A 19,898-nucleotide genomic window follows, 5' to 3' on the forward strand; every position below is an offset into this window, starting at 1 on the left:
CACTACAGAATTTAGGCCCAAACAATCAGATCATCACTCTCTGTAGCAGAAACTATGTAGACTAAAAACGACTTTCTTCACGGACGTTTGGGGTGAGGAGTCTGGATCTATGCCTGCTGTTTCACACAGTGGCCCCGTACACAGAAGGCAGGAGAGACAGGAGGAAGAGGCAGACCACTCCAGGCTGCGTGGCAGTTTTAACTTACGAGGCTTGTCAGGATGCGTTGATCTCCACACCCGCCCGCCAGAATCTTGAAAGTGTATATAGAAGCCTTAACAGGGTTGTCACGTATTCAGTCCAGATGGTCTCAACAACACGCTACTCCCTCAAGGCTGCATCCTTGAAAGTGACTCCCACTGTGGCACTGGTGGGCAGAATGTGTATTTCAAGAGCGGGGGCGGGGAGTAAGAGGCTGCTGAATGCCTGGGTCAGGCTCACAGGTCAACTACATGGTTACTTCCTTTCAAGGACCTCTTCCATCAATGCCTTTTAGCCACCTCTCACTAGCTGAGTAACCTAGGAAAAATTAATCTGTTAAAGCCTCGGTTTTGTCCACTGTAAAATGAAGGAAATAATCTTTACCCTAACCACCCCTTAGGATGTTCTGAAAAGCAAATGAAAAAATAATTGTGAATTCATTTTATATGTAACAAATGAATAAACACATGTGAGTTACATAAGCTCTGAAAAGGTGATTTCACGTGTGTGGAGTGGGTGGTGGGAAATCGACATGGGGTTTCTTCAAACAATTCAAACTAACCCAATGCATCACTGGCATCAGCAGTACTGCAGAACATCCCTTGAGTGTGCTGGGTTGGGATAGGAATACGACCGACAACTGCTGCTCTAGAAGTTCTAGTGGGGCTCAAACAGAAAGCTAATCAGTGACTCATTTGAAGATTACAGCAATCAACCTTCCAGAATTAGTTTAAGAAGTGATGACATCAAAAGAAGAACTTGTCAAAAGAACTTAAACTCAGATTATTTTCTCAGTTTAATCATTATTTAATATCTGAATATTTGCCAGTTTACTCAGTTAAAATAAATTCTGGAGAAACTAGGAAGCATGGAACATGTCTTACTTTAATATCTCCAACACTGCACAATGCCTAGCATACGATGTTTATTAAATGACTGAATTAAGTGGATGGTTTTGTCTCTCTTATGCCCATTAAATCTATTAAAAACTTAAAAAATGCAAATGTAGCCCTCCCACAACATGGCATCAGTCCTAGTTGGTTTTAATGGAATTTCTTTAAATATTTAAGGAATCGATGATTCTTAATATTTAAACACTCTAAATGGCTTTTTAATGGTAGTCTTTCCAATGAATTTCACAGGTCCAGTCTTAACTTGATATTAAATTTGTCGCTAATACTGTAGTCACTATTAAGAAACTGCATAATGGAATAAGAGGGGAAATCACACCTGCAGGAATGGAATCTCTGAAGAAAATCGGAAAACTTTACTGATATACTAACATAATGGAAATAAAGTCCATATTTCTGAAAGGGACCTCGAGGGTGTAAAATATCAATTAATCAGTTTAACAAAATGCCTCAAAAATATCTGGAATAGCTAGGACAAATTTTGGGGAAAAAAGAGATAAACTTACTCTTTCATATAATAAACCATATATTCAAGATACAATAATTAAAACACTGTGGATCTGAAACAGAAAAAGAATGACAGATGATTGGGATAGAATAGCACATTGAGCTCCAAAAAGTCTGCATCAGAATTTAATACATTTTATGGCATTACATAACAGTGGGGAAAGGACAGATATAAACCAATGCTAGGAGGTAAACAGACTAACCATTCATGAAAATAATTAAACATTTGCGATAACCTTATACAAAAATAAACTCCAACAGGATTAGGGAATTAAATCTTTTAAAAATGTACAAAATAAAACATGGAAAGAAAATATACATGAGCATTCTTATAATTAAAGGCCTTTTTAAGAACAACTTTAGAATTAGGAATAGTAAATGAAAATGTTGGTAGGTTTTAGGTAAAGAAAAACTCAATACTTCTGTATATGAAAAAAACAGTAAATAAGAGCTAAAGAGCTGTCAAATGGTGAAGTAAAGATATCTTTGCTAACTTTTTTAAGTAATCGATTGAAAGCACCAAGTGAAGTGGGGAAAAAAAATTCTTTGTGAGATACAACTAGGAAACACCCATGCTGCAAGTCACATATATTTGAAGAATTTCTGTCGGGAATGGTGAAAATCGGACCGGGATGGGAGAATGTGGAGGGAACATGCCCACCACAGAGCTCAAGTGGAAGCAGCTGATTCTAATATATAAGGGACATGAAAGGGGGTGATATCAATGACCTTCTGTTTGGAAATGAGGAAGCAGCACCCGAGAGCTTCACTGAATCCCCTTTAATATCACAGAGAGGAAAAGGAAGTAAGGACAGATGAGGAAAGAGACAGAAGAAAAGCTTCCAACATGCCACATCTGCTACCATGTGACAAGGTTGGAAAGAACTGTGATGAACAAGAAGCTCTGCAGTAGCTAATTTTTCTCAGCCAAGGTGAACAGGACTTAACCCCTTATAACCACAAACGCTGTTTCACATCAGCCGCATTCTGAGCCAGAGAGAATTCCTGGGTTTTGCATCCTAGACTATTGCAAGTAACCAGCCTGGAAGAATTCGCCTCATTCAAAAGCCAAGGAACTTGCTGCGGGTTGGCACCACGTGATGTAGTTTTTATACCAAAATTTCCTGAAAAGAAAACACATTCACCAGTACAGGAGGGGAAAAGATATGGACGACACTGTCAGCAAGATCCCCCCCAAAGCATTTGTAACCAAACCATCAATAGCAGTAGGACCTGCATGAAATAACTGTGTGTCGTGGAAGTGCACTACTGTATCCTAAGAAGATACCAAACTAAAAAGTTCCTAACAAGTGCTCACCCACAAGAAGAGAAACACCATCTTGATGGAACACCAGGATAGACTGTTTTGAGAAATAGCAACAGGGAATGACTTTCACAAGGTCAGAGTTTCAGTAACTACAACAACAATAGCAAAAGTCATATGGATAAAAAGGTGCTAAGGCTGTCTGGGCCCTTGAGAATCTCAGAAATAACCACCAAGAGTTATTTTCCAGAAGGATAAAGCCCTATTTTGAGAGAAAAATACTGTAAATACACCAAATTGAGCAGAGCAAGGATGATGAAGTTTAAAAGAGAAAAGGCTCTGAGGAAGCAGATCCCAGAAACTAGTGCAACAGCAAAACACAGTTTAAAGCGGAGAGTACTGACCTGGCAGCAAGTCCTGTTGAGTGGAAGCTGGAGCACACAGAGCTCGAGCCATAAAATATTATTGAATCCGACTTGGTTCTTGAATCCCATGTTACTGAATCCAGCAAGGCTACAAAGAGAGGCCATATTTTAAGTTTTCTATGGTAATAATAGAGAAAGGAGTCACTGAGCTCTGAAGCTAGGAAATATATCCTACTCTGTCCCTGACACCCGGCAAGAAACTCCTTCTAATAGTTCCCCAAAACACCTTACTTAAACACAAAAGATAAAATTTAACCCCATAAGTTGTAAATTATAAGGAAAAATATTAAAATGAATCTTATAATATTCTGACTATGAGAAGAAAAATGGGCCGACAAAGTAGATGAAAACTAAGATTACAAATGAACTAAAACACATGAAGAAAATTATTGCACCTTTGAAAGAACAGCACAAGTCAGAAATAGAGAATCTTGGAAATCAGTTCTTCAAGCTAATATGCACCACACACACACACAAATACATACTTTATGTGAATCCCTACCATGTTTGGCTTCATCTAATAGTTTTGGACCAAATTGTTTAAAATTAGGGAATTTTTTTTTCCTTTCTTAATTATTCCCAGAGATCTCTTGGTTCTTGCTTCATGTCCCCACTGGGAGGGCCTGGGAGAAGTGACATACCAGTAGTAACTAGCACACCCGGAACCCAGATCTTGGTTTTTAAATACCATTTTCTACTAAAAAAAAAAAAAGCAGAATTCCTTGAAAAAAATGAATAATTCCAGGCCTGGGGCAGGGAAAGTACAAGATAAGCCTGAAACATCTTGTTGTACATGAAAATAAAGAAGTAATAGGATCAATTCAAGAGGACGCAGAAGCCATCTTTAAGGGAGTCCCACTGGCCAAATCTGGGACAATTTGAACATTGCAACAAACAATGATAATAATGGCTTATAAGACATTAAAAATCCACAAGTCCACCCTAATTTAAATAGATGAACTAAGCACATGTTGAGGAGTAGGATATTTATATACCTTGAAGGTAACCCTTTACAAAATACTTTGAGAAAAAAATTAACTTTATAATAAAGAAACCTGGAAGACAACATTGTAATCAAGTGTCCAAGTTAACATTACCAGTAATAGGAAAATCTAAATAATATACCACGCAATGGGATGCGTTAAGAACTCAGCATAACAGCAAAGGAAACCATAAACAAGACAAAAAGACAACATATGGAATGGGAGAAAATATTTGCAAATGATGCGACTGACAAGGGCTTAATTTCCAAAATATACAAACAGCTTGTACAACTCAATAAAAAATAAATAAATAAATTGACAGAAGACCAAATAGGTTTTTTTCTCCAAAGCAGACATACAGGTGGCCAAGAGGCACATGAAAAGATGCTCAACATCGCTAATTATTAGAGAAATGCAAATCAAAACCAACATGAGGCATCACCTCACACTGGTCAGAATGGCTATCATCAGAAAGTCTACAAATAATAAATGCTGGTGAGAGCGTGGAGAAAAGGGAACCGTCCTACACTGTGGGAATGTAAACTGTTGCAGCTACTGTGAAAAACAGTATGCAGGTTCTTTAAAAAACTAAAAATATGATCCAGCAATTCTACTCCTGGGCATATATCCGAAAAAGATGAAAACTCTTAATTCAAAAAGATACATGTACCCCAATGTTCATAGCATCACTGTTTATAATAACCAAGATATGGAAGCAACCTATGTGTTCATCCACAGATGAATGGATAAAGAAGATGTGGCATATATTTATATATATGTATGGTTTTACAGTCAATGCAAAAATTAATTCTAAACATGTAGGAAAAACTGACAAGTCTAAACTGGGGGGAATTCTATAAATTAACTAGCTTGTAATCTTCAAAAGTGTCAAGGTCTTAAAAGCTAAGGAAAGACTGAGAAATGGTTCTAGACAGCTAAGGAGACTAAAGAAATGTGACAAATAAATGCCATGTAAGAATCTGAGCTGGATCTTTTTGCTGTAAAGGACATTGCTAGAGATATTGGTCCAACTTGAATTGAGGCTGAAGATTCAACAGTAACAACACATCAATGTCAATTCTCTAACTTTGACAGTTGTATTATAGTTAAGTGTAAAAATTTCCTTGTTAGTAGGAAATGCATATAAGTATTCGGTGGTGACAAGGCATCCTATCTACATTGTAGTCTCAAAAGTTTCACGGGAAAATGTCTGTGTATGGTACTTTCAAGTTTTCTGTAAACTTGACACAGTTGCAAAAAGAAGAGTAAATTAGGAGGAAGATAAGAATAGATACATAGCAGAGCAAGAAAATGAAAAATGGTAAAAAATTAAAATAAATTTTAAAAAAATTAGAAAAAGATTTTAAGACAATGACAGATACGGAAGACCAACAGGGAAATGGAATATGGGTACTAATGAATCTCAGAAGAAAAAAGAATCAAAACAAAAATGCTTAAGACTATATCTTAAGAAAGCTTTCTAGGGACTTCCCTGGTGGTGCAGTGGTTAAGAATCTGCCTGCCAATGCAGGGGACACGGGTTCAATCCCTCTTCTGGGAAGATCCCACGTGCCGCAGACAACTAAGCCCGTGCACCACAACTACTGAGCCTGCTCTCTAGAGCCCGAGAGTCACAACTACTTAGTCCGCGTGCTGCAACTACTGAAGCCCACCCGCCTAGAGCCCGTGCTCCACAACAAGAGAAGCCCGTGCACTGGAATGAAGAGTAGCCCTGCTTGCCACAACTAGAGAAAGCCCTGCGCACAGCAATGAAGACCCAACGCAGCCAAAAAAAAAAATAGAGTTCTCTTGAAAGAAAGAAAGAAAAAGCAAGCAAGCTAGAAAGCTTTCTACATTTAAAAAAACAAACTTGAATATATAGGCTGTACTAAAACTCCAGGGAACTGGTAAATATTTCTCAGAGTGGTCAAACCAAAACCTATTCTAATGTGGAATTTCAGTGTTAGAGAAAATTAAGAAAAACAAAAACATGGGAAGCATAATCATAACAAAAGAAAAAATGACATTGGGAGCAAAGTCAATAGTCAACTTAAAAACAAGAAAAAGGATTTTGAGTGGTTTTTCTTGGCTCTTGCTGTGTTCATAGGTGTTATCAATACTGCTCAGATTCATCAATGGGCATTTCGAGGATGTGTCAACAGTGAACTTTAGGTGCTCCTACGGACTTAATCACTGGCAATTCTGAGAATTTTTGTTCAGAAATAGAAGCTGAATAGCTTTAATTACCCAGCCACATAGAAAGTTAACCACCTGACACTGGTAAACCTTTTTTGGTGGCTTTTTTGGGCACAGGGCTGAGATTGAAATTTTTTTTGGATAAGAACTGCCCTCAGTGGCTATTGTTAAACTTTGAATGGCTTTGGAAATAAGCTGTTAGTACAAATTTGATAATGTTTCTTAATGAATTCAACCAAAGATAACAGGGCAAAACAGTGCTCATATGTGAAACTTATTTAATACTGTCATTTCACTGACAATTAATGTTTGAATCTCAAGTACCTTCAAACTGCTTTATGCACTTCCCACGTTGACCAAAGATAAAACAAGAGATGAAATTCTATTTCTACACAAATTTGCAGCAGATATATTTCCCAAGTTCAAACTAAAGCTCCAGAAGCATTTTCCAGGCCTCAATGTATGAAAGAATGAAACTATCTGTGTTTCTTATCTTTTATTCCCATACATGGCCCCACCATACCTCCCTCTTTAAGATTCTTTCTCATTCTACAATTTGCCAACCGTCATAATTTTATAAATCCTCTTAACCTTGAAAGGCTTCCCTAAACATCCCAGCCCAAGATTTCTCCCTAAGCTCAACTCCTGTGATAACTATTGTCTGGTCTTTCATTTGACCCTTTCTGTATACATGTTTTCCTGCTTATTATATATCCATCTACATAATCAGTATCTCCCCATGCACACTATAAATTTCTTGAGGGAAAAGGTTACATCTTACAGTACAATCCACAGCCTCTGCTGGCAATACTTAAAACACTGGAAAATGTTGGTTGATTAACTACTTGAGCGGGTATTTTTAGTTACAAACATAAAAGTAATAAATGAAGGACTATGGAAAGACTCATCCACACATTGATCTTACAGATTTCATTCAACCACCATTTCCTAGGTATTTACTTACTTTTGACTCATCATAGATATAAACCTGAAATTGTCTCTACTCCCAGAAAATAAAGGGTAAGGTAGAATTATTTCCTGCAACGGCTCTCAACCAGAGGCAGTTTGGCTCCCCAGGGGACACAGCACTATCTGAAGACATATTTGTTTGTGGCAACTAGGATGTGCGGGATGCTGTTGGCCCAAGGATGCTCTTAGTCACCCTGCAATGCACAGGGCAGCTGTCCACAGCAAAGAATTATCTGGCTCAAAATGTCGCTAATACCAAGGCTGAGAAACTGTAATTTACTGTGCCAGTGTGGGCTGACATATGTGCAACTAGTTTCCAACATTGGTTTTCATCTTCTAAATGATGAAGTTTTCATCTGACTTCTTTTTTATATCTGCAAATCTAGGGCTGATGTTCTCCCCTCCCATTCACCCCCACTTCATTAAAGTTCACGAGGCTAGAAACCGGTCTTTCTCTTTCTTTGAGGAGCTCAGTCAATGTTTCTTGAATGGATAATTAAGTGTTGAAATATTACCCATTCTTCCCAACACATTGGTTTAACACTTGCTCTCTAGAACGACTGACCCCTGAACAATCTAGGACCTTTAGAGATAACTGCATCACGTGCTTTTTAATATTCAAGACAGTGGCACCTTTTCTTCAAATAACTTCCATTGGGTGAGGGATGTCGGGAGCCGTCTGGACAAGCCGATGCTGTGACAAGGTCACCAGGCTCCAAGGAGGACCGCAAGGCGAGAACTCCTTGGAAGGGCATTTCGGAGCAGGAGGATCCGCTCCGCAAGGACAGGCCCCAGACCATCTCCACCCATTTTCCATTCTGCTCTTTGTTTCTTTGTAATACTATGCTTACCACCCACTTCCCCTCCCTGTTTCTGTGTCTCCAGGAAGGAACCAGGGTTTGACACATTCTTTCTCCGTGTCTGCCCCACCAAGTCCCCTCCCACCACTCCTTGGTGGAAAAGGCGGGCACCTCAGGCTACTAAATGCTGGAGAAAAGGGAGGGGTGGCTCTTTTTGTAATGCTCATGATCGCAGCAGGCATACGTATAGACATAGACATTAGGCATAGTATGGGTGCTAAGGGCTATCGTTTGCTTAGATACAAGATTAAGAAGTTATTTACATATGTTTACCTCAGAGTCACAAGGTTTGCAAGCCAAGCCAGAGGAAAGAAAGAAACTGGTAGATGCGGAGGGAAGATATGCTCTGTCATAAAAGATTTTTTCTGAGATATGTTTACTATATAAACACACAAAGCTCTGACAATAAAAAAAAAGATCCTGCGTAGCTGACACAGGCCTCCCCGTCTCTTCCTTGTGCCCACGCCACTCATCCCTTGGGTACTCCTGGACCCGCCGGAGCTGGACTTTGGCAGAGGGAACCAGAGCTCAACTGCCAGGCCATCCCTAAGGTGGACATTGAAAAACCAACCCACTCAAATAACAACCAGGAAAACTGAAATAGAAAGTGAGAGTCACTAGGGTCAAGTCAGAGGGCTAGATAGTGGTGGGTGACTACCTGAAGCTGCATCCATGCGTTCAGTACCCTGAAAGACAGGCGCAGAACCAAGGTTCCTGCGATGTTGAACTAATCTAATATTATACTATGCTCACATATGCGTGTGTTTATATCTGAGCATCTAGGGGTAATATCCCCCCCCACCACCACATTCACCCCCTAAAAACTCCACGAGGCCCCTCTCCACCATGAGAATTCAAGACTTGAACAAAATTTGTGGATCAACTAGCTGTGGAGAGATTTCTCCATGAATCCTTTCCAGTGAGACAGGTACTTCTATGAGATCAATGTAGACAGGAAAAAATTTTTTAAAGTCCTTTAACACCCACCTCCCCTTCGATGTAAATAAATGATTCTTTACAGGGGGGCAGGGGGAGTCTTGTTGCATAATGGTATTTTGGAATTAGGAGACTGTGCAGTCTGAAAAGCATAGCCTGTAAATTTATTTTTAACCCCCCCCCCCCCAACACCTATAATTTTCATAATACATACCGCAGAAAGCTTGTCAAAATATTTTTGGCTGGCTGGTGGGAATACTCAGAAGATAGTGATTCTCTAACAAATAACAGGAAAGTGGAAAAGGGATGTCTAAGAGAATCTCACAAGCAGAGGTTGAAGCATGAGGTTTTGTGTTCATCAGAAGATTGCAGGATATTTAAAAGTGGGAAGCAGAACACAGGGAATTTCATGTAACCACCTGGGACCATTCAACATTTTACGTGGCTGCTGTTAAAAACAATCTAAAGATTGAGTCTGGGTGTTGAATGTGTGGAAAATGAAGCAGCCGAAGACAAAGGTCAGAGGTGTTAGGCCAGGACCTTCATGTGAAGGTGAGGATGTGGAAACCATTCTTAGGCTGTTATATTTATTTCTCACCCTATCAGCACAGAAAAGCTCAAAACGACTGGAAGGTTGGGATGAGGTTGGAGTCACGCTGTGATCTTGTCAGAGTCACAGGATTATGGTGGAAGACGTCGCCCCAGAGGTTTCTACCACATGGTGAACACAGAGTAGTCAGAGAGCAAACCTAAGTTATATACTCAATCTATCTTCACGTCACACAAACCCCCAAGTGGCTCTTTTTCTCTTGGAATTCCTGTATAAAGAAGCCAAACAAAACTGATGTGTGAGTTAGCCAGGGTCAATGCTATATTTAGCAACTTAAGAGCAAAAAGGTTTCCATTTACCAGTAAAATCCTTTGGTAAGCAATAGCTTTATAAAACGCCACAAACACAGTTGTGTGGAGGGCACAGAGAGATTTGTACCTATGACCACAAGACTCGCCTTGAGGAACTTTCACAACAATGATGCCACCAAAAGAAGGGGGAGGGGAGGAGAAGGAGGGAAAGAAGGGGATTCGCAGAAGCAACGTCTTCTCATTAATCTGGCCTATCGGAGCACTGTCCCAGATTTCCATCCACCTCAGTTCACCGAGAGCCCCTGCCGGGGTCTGCAGATCCCATTCACCCATCATAAATTGTCATCAATTCATCTTCCCTCGTGTCCAGCTTCTATCCTTGTGTTTATTCTCCCTCTACAGCCAACAACTCTTCATGGAGGGCTCCTTAAATATCACGAATCTCACTCCTCCATTGACAAGAGCAAACAAGACCCAGAAAAGGGAAGAGGACAGTCATTCGGTGAATTTCAGTAAGCATTATAGAAAGTACCTGCCAATCACCATAGAAGATCTGATGTGTTGGAGATTATCAAAGGATGTAACCTCTAGCTGATCCATGAGCTGGACCCTGGCAGTGGGAGGCTGCTCACCCCTCCTCCTTGTCCTGGTAACGTATGCCCCGTCCAACATTCCCACACTAGGAGACATTTCCAAGGCCGCAGACTTGAGAAAGGAAAAGTGTTGCTGAGGCCATCTGGACTAGATACTGACTGAACCCTGTGAAGGCTCCCATGGAAACTTAAAAGGTCTCTGGGGGGCAGGTTCGAAGATCTACTCCTCCTGCAGCTGCCTAAGACAAGTCTCACCTCAGAGATAAGTTCCCTACCTGCCACCTACCAACCTGGAGTCGTCTGGCCCTTTCTTCATTCTCTCCTTGCCCTCTGTGTACAGGGGCTAATTTCAGATTTCACCCGGGAAACTCTCGTGGTTCCAAACCAAGTGTTTGATTTTATTTTTAATAATTCTTATTATCATGTGAAATGGAAAGCTTCTTTGCATTTATTTATTCCCATAAATAAGGAAGAATCTGGCTCATGATGAGAGATACTTGCTTCAGTCCTTCAAGCACAGCTTGCGTGGAGGCTAGAAGCAGCAAGGATCACAAACGAACCTGTTCACTTCAAGACAGCTCTGACCGCCATAACCAAGAGATGCCATCTTGTCCCTTGGGCCCATCCCTTAAGTCATCACTAAAGTCATCTATCTTTAATTTACTGATCGCCTATAAAAGCTGGCTTAAGAGTGTGATTTCTATGAAAAGAGTTATAAATGTATAGGTTTGTAAAATGTAAATGGTAAGATTTTATAGAGGTTTGGTCAAAGTTTTAACAAATGCCCAGAAATTTTTTAAAATACCGTATTACAAAAAAACTCTAAATTACCAAATTCTGTTCTAAAAATACAAGGTGTTCTATTTACATGTACTTCATTTTTATATCAATACCTCTGAAAGGTCCATTAAAGCTGTTGATTACCTATTATTAGTAGCTAATTTTTAAATGTAACTAAGTTCCCAACTACACATTTTTTTTTCTTTCAAAGACAATACCTCTCTCTCTACATCTTGAAAAATGAGTAGTGTTTTGATAACAACAGCAGTCCTCCTCTGACCTCAGGCATTAAATAAATTTTTTTAGCATTTTGCCATATTTGCTTTAATTTTTGGTTGAAATATTTTAACATAAGTTAGACATAATATTTCACTCCCTAATACATCAGCATGCATCTTTAAATAAGGATGTTTTCTTGTATAATCACAATACCATTATCATACCTGACAAAACTTATCAGTAATTCCTTAATACCATACTCAAATTGCCCAAATTGTTCCATTTTTTTTTTTAACAGCTGGTTTGTTCAAATCAGTACCCTTTGGAGGATCATGGAGCACATTTGCCCATCACGTAACTTTAAAACACCTCTTTCCCACTCTTTTTGTACCATGGTATTAATTGTTGAAAAGTCCAGACCAGTTGTCTACAGGATGACCTGCCTTCTGGATTTGATTATTTCCTTGTGGTGCTAGTTAAGTTGTTCATCTAGTTTCTGAATTCCATATGAAGGAAAGGGTATAACGAAAATGTGAATAAATGCACTGTTGGCAAGAATACGTCATAGGTGACCCTGCTAGTTCGTATTTGGTCCATGCCTTATCCCAACCAGAAACATTCCCACAATGGTCATCTCTCTCCTCCCAGGATCTGTCAGAGACAGAAAATTAACTTTCTCTAAGGGATGCATTTACTCTGCTGATGAAAAGCTCTGAAGAAAAGTTTGCCCCAGGTTCTGTTATTTATGCTTTACCTTTTATCTAAATGCAGATCCTGTATAAACGCACAGAAGAGAATTTAACGTGAATAATAAGAGTAGATGCTAATATCAGAGGCAGAGTGGCATAGTAAAAAGTTCTTAATTGTGGAAACAGACAAATGGTTCCAAATGTTGGTCCTGCCCTACCACTTAATTGTCTACGGAATTTTGAACAAGTAATCTAATGTCTGAATAGTGGTTTCCTTAAATGTTTAGTTACTGTGGGACATAAATGGGTTCGTGAGTAAAAGCATCTAGCAAGAAGGTATTCTTGCTGGCAAGTATTCAGTAAATGTCTGCGGTGCCCCCTACATATGCTGGTACAATAAATAAGAGTTTTTAAAAATGATATTCTGCAGAAATGAATACTCTGTGTGTGTAAATAGATGGATTTATAAATCTAACATAGAGATTATTTTGGAAACAGAGGTCATCTTCGATTGTGAAAGCCAGAAAGGCAGGGAACAGCCTCAAGTCTGCATTTTACAGGTAAGCATGTGAGGTCAAGGAAACAAGTTTTTACTTCTACCCACACTTACCCCCTTAAGCTTCTGTGATAAGTTGGTGGAACAGAAGATGGCAGATGAAAAATGTGCCCATCTTTCCCAAGTCACATTAAGAACCCACTCGTCCTGAAAAGAGAGGGAACGTGGCCTAGAGACGTAAACACTTTCACCTCAGCTGCCATACCAAGTTAAGGCTAAATGTATCTTTAAAGATCTTTGAACAACAACGCTTTTATGTGGGAGATTACTATTTTGAGTTTTCTGACACTTCATTATTCTAAACCACACAGACCCAGGCATGTGATGAGTGTCGGGACCCAACTGTGGACTGAAAACTGCCAACCCAAACTAAGAAAGCCAGGGTCACACCACATGAGCGTAAAAGTTCAGTGCCATATGGCAAATGCTGCAGTTTATTAAACATGTTGCTTTTAACTTATTGCTAATAGGATATCATTATAAAATGGGCATAGAGGGAGAAAAAGAATTACATTTTTATAGCTTGATTTCTACCACGTATAATGTATGTTTTCTTAAAAAAATGAAAAGAGAGATTTTTCCAGTTAATTAACAGAAGGTATAACTTTAGACATGTTGCAAATAATTCTCCATTGGCAAATATTCATTCTAAACAATGTTTCGATCATCCATTTTTTGTTTACCTATTGAGGAAATTATAGCATAAGAGGTACCTTTTCAAAACTGGCTATTTTTTCTCAGAGAGGAGCATTAATACATCAATTCACTTTAAAACTACATATGTATTCACCTAACATTTAATAAAGTAACAGGAACAGGAAATAATGTCCATCCTCTTCCTTTAGTAGAAGTAGTAGTTAGTGCTCCAATTAATGGTAACAAAGGTTTACCCTCCAGATTAGAACATAGGGAATCTTTCCTTGACCCCCTAGTAAATGACCACGTGGGAATAGCCACACAAGAAGTCCCTTGGGTGACTCAAAGGAAGAGGTTCTGGAGAGAGCTTATCAGGATGGAGTTCAGTACCTTCCCCAAGGACCACTGCTGAACTCTGGAGCAGCAGGAAAACCCCCGGACCCAGCAGCTTGCTAAGCATAGCCTTCCTTTTCCTTCTTGGCCATCCTGTCCAAGGCTGAACTCCAAGTAAGGACATTTTTCTCAGCAAGGTAATGATCTGATCCAAAATCATGAACACTTAGCTATGACTAGCCAATGGGCTTATTCCTTCCAGGAAGTGTTACAAAACACCTTAAACAAACCTCCAATTCGTGATGTGAAAGCAAGTGTGTGTGTGTGTGTATTGTTGAAGAACAAACCCCCAAAGCCTCCTCCCTGTTGGCTCACATCTCCACCTGGAAGTAAAATTAGCCACATATACCTGCCTCTCATTTCTTCTGAAATAACTATGCACAGTAATTTCAGGGATATTCTTATTTTTAAAATGTCTCGCCCTGTTCGGCTCCATCCACTCTGAAACCAAACTTTACTTGCATCTTTGGATCTTCCACTGCAGATGAGAAAGCCATAGGGTTCAGGAGAATCTACTCTTAAAATACGTGAAACCAGCTCCCGTCAGAGAACTGAAATCCCGTTGAGTTATAGCTTATAAGTTCCCACAACCCAAAGAAGCAGGTGTGAGTAATATTAAAATGATGACTGCTGCCTTAAGGCATTTCATATTATACTTGAAACAGAAACCAGGTCCAATCTTATTTTAACCAATCTTCTGAGCTTCAGAGGATACAAGGTTAGTAAGTCAATGATTTGCTTATGCTTCAGACAAGAAAAGGTATCAGACTACATCATTTCTACTCACCTTCAACAATGTCTGACTTAAGAGCTCTAGGTTTACGGTACTGAGAGCAAATCCAAGTACTTCCTCTTCCATATCCAGGGTGCATGTTGCTGCCCCAGCATCTCAAGCGAGAATCCCGAGGAGGTCCTTGAATGGAGCAGCTGACGTTGTATGCCCTGTCTCTAACTACTGATTGTGGCCAGGGAAACGGTTACATTTATTGGCCTGCACCAGTCAGGGTGCATGTCTGGGGCTGGGGGTGAAGTCATTTCCCAAGAAGGACATAGATTGTGTGGAGGATAGGAAGATATTAGTAGGAAAGTTGGAGAAAAGGAAGAATGACTACTGGATGTTCACTACATAGACATCTGGCTTGAAAGACAACAGCAAGCCCAGGGCTATATCTACTGAGAATTACTGTTGGCATTACTAATATGAAAATAGTTTCCAGATTACAAACAAACAACAACAAAGTTCCAAGGCCAGTATGCTTTTTTTATTATTATTTTTGTTTGACTTAAGATGGCTGAATGATTTCATTTTCATTTATAAGCATTACAATAATTACCATGCAAAAACCAAGACCGCATATGCCTGATTTCAATTGGCCAAAATCCAACCCGTGAGACTGGACATTCGAGATCAAAATCAAAATGCTGCTTGACCTTTCCAATAGCAGACATCACGGTCATCCTTTGAGAGACTGGCAGGCCTCTGACCTCCCCAACACTACAGTTTGCCATGAGTCCATACCAAAGCAGGAAGCCGGTGCCTTGCAGCACCTCAACCTGGCAAGCAATGTCATTCGTGAAGACAGGACACCTCTATACCAAGGCTGACACCCACAGTTATTCCCTGGTTCCTGCTCTACAGCAAAACACGCTTTTGAACAGGCATCGGATCTTCTATTTGGGGATTCATATTAATTTTTCCTTCCAGTTTTCCTCAAAACTCTCAGTAGAAGCAAAGAGACTTTACAAAAAAGCTTACCTCTATCATGTCAAAAGAAATACAATTGACCCTTGAATAATGTAGGGGTTAGGGACACCGACCCCTGCGAGGTTGACTATCCACATTTACCTTTACACTTGACCTTCTGCTCACGGTCCCAAATCTATACATTCAATTAATACATTGAGTGAAAAAAATCCACATGTAAGTGAACCCGTGCAGTTTAAACCCGTGTTGTTCAAGGATCAATCGTATATACCAAGACAACTACTGTATCAAGGATATATTTTCCCCAGCTTCAGATAAAGTCACTTCGCAGGTATAAAGCTTTAAAAACTTCTCTCAGTAAGACAGGAACCAGGAATATCAAAGAGGGCAAAACAGGACCCCACAATTAAAGGAGAACTAAACAAACACAAAGAATCATTCTACTGATTAAGAAAAATGGGCTAAATGAAGAAATGACGGCATTTCAATAGTGGATGTCAATTTATACTGAAACACACACACTGGAACTCCGACAACGGCAAAAGGATTCATTAGTGCAAATAACAATTATAACGGTATGTTCTTTAATAGAATTTAAATAAGGCTTCAAATAATTACACACACTAAAACTACCATTACGGAAACCTTAATTCTATTTGGAAAGTTGTCAAAGACACCCTTCCAAACCATCCAAAGTTCTGATTTGAGGACAATTACATTCAATGAAGTTGCTCCAAACACAATCGTAGCATTCTCACTTCCAAAGTCTACAATGTTTGGCGGAGAAGGAGAAACTACCCTGGCCACTGGTCGAAAGAAATAAATCCAGCTAACGTACCAGGCAGTTCCCAGGTTCAGATGATTTTCAAATATCTGTAGTGATGAACGCTCATTGAAAAAAATAAAGACAAGAAAGCAAAACAAAAAATTAAGAGAATCCTGAAACATCAGAAAGAGATTTGTTTTCCCACTCCCATTAACAATTTTGCACAAAGTATGAAACAGAAAAAAGTGAGAGAATTCATGGGCATTCTCATCTATGGCTCAAGTTCTCCTTAAAAAAACAAACACCAAAACAATGTGACAACAACTACAAAAAGTAAACAACAAAATCAGAGGCAGAATATGAAATAGTAATATACTGTTTCAGAGCCTGCACCATCCTGCAGAATCAGGAAACTTAAAATGTGTTCTTAACAGATCCAATCTAGGCTGGATATGTGAAAAACAGAAAGACGGCAGCACAAACCACACTACACATTATAAGAGTTTTAGAACCGGGGGGAAAAAAAAGGCAGCAAAAAGCTCAGAAAAATTTATCATCAATTCTGAAATGGGGCCTTGTGACATCATCCGGGTTAATGAAGACAGAGATCGACTTCCCGGGGTTCTCAGTCACTAGCTGCTGCAGTTTTTTGGCTAGACGGTCATCGGGCTGGTTGGGGTCCCCTCCATCCGACTGCGGGGAGGGGATGCTGGTGGTGCTGCCTCGCCTCTGAAGCTCCAGTGTCAGCCGGTTGGCCGCCTTGACATGCTCAATGGCGGTGCGCAAGTGCTCCGCTGGGTCTGAGCGGACGGAGGACAGCTTCCGCGCATGGAGCATGACCGTCTCCTCGGACAGGTGCTCCAGCATGTTGCACTGAGGAATGAAGTAATTGGGACACATCTTGTTGACCAGACAGTGTTGCAGGTCATCGATGAGGCCCAGCAAGAAGTGGGCTGCGTAGTCCTCTTGGGCCAGATAGCTGGCAGGGAGCCTGTCGCAGGCCCAGAGCATCGTGCTCCGCAGGTGGTACGGGCTGACGGCCTTGGGCCGGGACAGGAGTTTAATGATGATGGCTTTGCACGCCTGGTAGGCCTGCATGAGGCTGCTGGAGATGCACTTCTTCAACTGCACCTCGCTCCTGGCAAAGGACAGCCGCCACTCATTGTCCTTCTTTCCTTTGTAGGAGCAAGCAGGCACCAGGTAAAACCCACTGATGACTTCTTCCTCGGTGATCTTCCCATCCCAAAAGTGGTTCTCCATGAGCCAGCTCTGGGCCACTGCCGGCCAACCTTTGAAAGAGACCACTGGGACAATATCGTACAACATGCGACTGCTCCCCACACCCAGAATGATGGAGATGATGGTCCCATTCTTTTCTACCTTTTCCACCTTTGGCATCCCTCGCTGGGGTTTCTTCTGTATCTCTGATAGGACAATGCTGATGGACTCATAGAACCAGTCGGCCACTTTGGTTGGGGAGAAGAAGTAGTTGGTGGCCCCATTGATGTGATCCACGATGGTGCAACAGTCTTTCCACTTACTGATCGTCCCCTCATCGAAGAGCCGAAGGCTCAGCCAAGAGTGGCACAAGGCTGAGTGGCGCATATCCAGCGTCACAGGCTGATTACGGTCATGAAGCTTAAGGGCTGGCACCAGAAGAGTGAAGTCCATATCGTAGTCGGTTCCTCGGGCATAGACATTAAGCTCATCTAAGTCCAGGTCTACCACGCCTTCCCGGACTCCTCCAGAAAGCAACAGGTACTCATTGGCCACTGGGAGTTTTTGGTCCAGCTTCTGCACCATCCCTAGAAACAGAAAGAGGAAAGGAAACATTATTACAGGAAGCACAGACACAAGACTCTTAGCATCAATCCAGACTGTGCTGAGCTTCCAAGAGCCATCATTTGTTATCAATACAAAACCAGATCTCGGGACGCTGCAGACCCAGCCAACAGGACTGACTTTATTCTCATCTGCGCTGGAATCCACCCTTTTCCAAGTGGGACAATTATGCAGGTTCTTCTCCCACAGTGAAAGCAGTATCATTTTCAGTTAGAAGCCAGGGCTCCTCTTCCCCCGGGCATCCCCTCGGTTAATGGCATTGCCATCCACTCAGTCACCCAAGCTGAAAACCTGAGTAAGTTTCAACGCTTACTTGCCTTTCCACTGCCAAATCTTATCTATATAACCTCCGCAACATTTCTCATCCCTTCCCTGTTCTCCATCTCTGCTACCATCATACAAAAAGCCCAGCTCTTCCGTCTTCTGCCAAAGCAGTTTCCCTCCCCCTCCCCCTTCCAGCATAAACTTTCTTCTGTACTAACGATTCTCAATGTAGGCTCTGGACACTGAAAGTGGGACATTTTCAGGAGACAGTGAGACCATGACTCTTTTCATAATAATATTAATACATTATTTGCCTTTTTCACTGTGTTGACACTTGAGCTGACACTTAATGGTACAAAGGAAAGGAGGCCAAATTCATTAGTCAAGACAGTGGCACCAACTGTACAGTCACTAAATTCTTTATTATTGGCGTGCACTAGCATTAAAAAATTAATACTAATCCAGTCTCACTTAAAATCCTTAATGGAAAGGAAAACTGGACTGATTTTGTTGAACCCCAACTTTCAATCCACCTTTCTGTGTGACAAAATAGGAAGTAAACACAAAGCACTTCTGCCTCATACTGAATACAAACTCTGTCAAGAAAAGCACTCAAGTTTGAGTTGGAGGCTGAATGAGCTGCTTTCTTCACAGAACACCATTTTTAATTTAAAGAACTGCACATGAACTATGGGTATTTAGACTTCGGTATATAGTAGACATTTTCTTAAAAACTGAACAAATTAAGACTGTCTTCACAAAAACGATTGAAATATTTATTGCCAATGAAAAAAATCTGGTCTTTTAAGAAAAAAAGTTAATTTAGAAAACTCATCTCCTGCACCATGAACTCAATATCTTCCCAAATCGTATACTTTTCTAATGAGATTGGTGGTGATATAACAAATGTGACTTTGGGGGATGATATTATGAGCTCTTTGAGAGCGAGAACCATATCCCAAATACGTTTTCATCAGGCCTAGGGGTCTGCACCCGGCAGGCACACAACTGAAGCTCTGACTGAATGACAAAGGAACAAATAAATGAAATTTACAGGCTTAAATATGAAGTACTTACATAAAAGTGAGACGGAAATGACTGTTTCGCGAATATACAAACTTCGCCTTCCATGCCCCCTGTTTTTATTATGCATTTACCTATCCTTCATTGTCTGACAAACTACCAGTATCACTCTGTGACTAATTTAACAACTTTTCCTGAAAGGTAGAAAAGAATGACCACAGACTACGATTCCATTGGTCATCGCAATTACTTTAAAAAAAAAAAAAATTTGTTTACTTATTTATTTGGTTGCGGCAGGTCTTAGTTGCGGCACGTGGGCAC

At 40.5% G+C, this 19,898-nt stretch overlaps 1 protein-coding gene across 2 annotated transcripts in view; it reads right to left on the bottom strand.

The window, feature by feature from the left end:
• Positions 1 to 12,201: 12,201 nt before the first annotated feature.
• MB21D2 (Mab-21 domain containing 2) overlaps positions 12,202 to 19,898 on the bottom strand; it is a 117,299-nt gene continuing 109,602 nt past the window's right edge. The window contains exon 3 of one of the 2 annotated variants that reach the window (XM_057739606.1): positions 12,202 to 18,253. In XM_057739606.1, the coding sequence (XP_057595589.1) occupies positions 16,989 to 18,251 (1,263 nt within the window). In that variant the 5' untranslated portion in view covers positions 18,252 to 18,253 and the 3' untranslated portion in view covers positions 12,202 to 16,988. The remainder of the gene's footprint in view (positions 18,254 to 19,898) is intronic. The other variant, XM_057739605.1, reaches the window with a different exon arrangement.

Source organism: Hippopotamus amphibius, chromosome 6 (assembly GCF_030028045.1).
Source record: "Hippopotamus amphibius kiboko isolate mHipAmp2 chromosome 6, mHipAmp2.hap2, whole genome shotgun sequence".
Lineage (NCBI taxonomy): Eukaryota > Metazoa > Chordata > Mammalia > Artiodactyla > Hippopotamidae > Hippopotamus > Hippopotamus amphibius.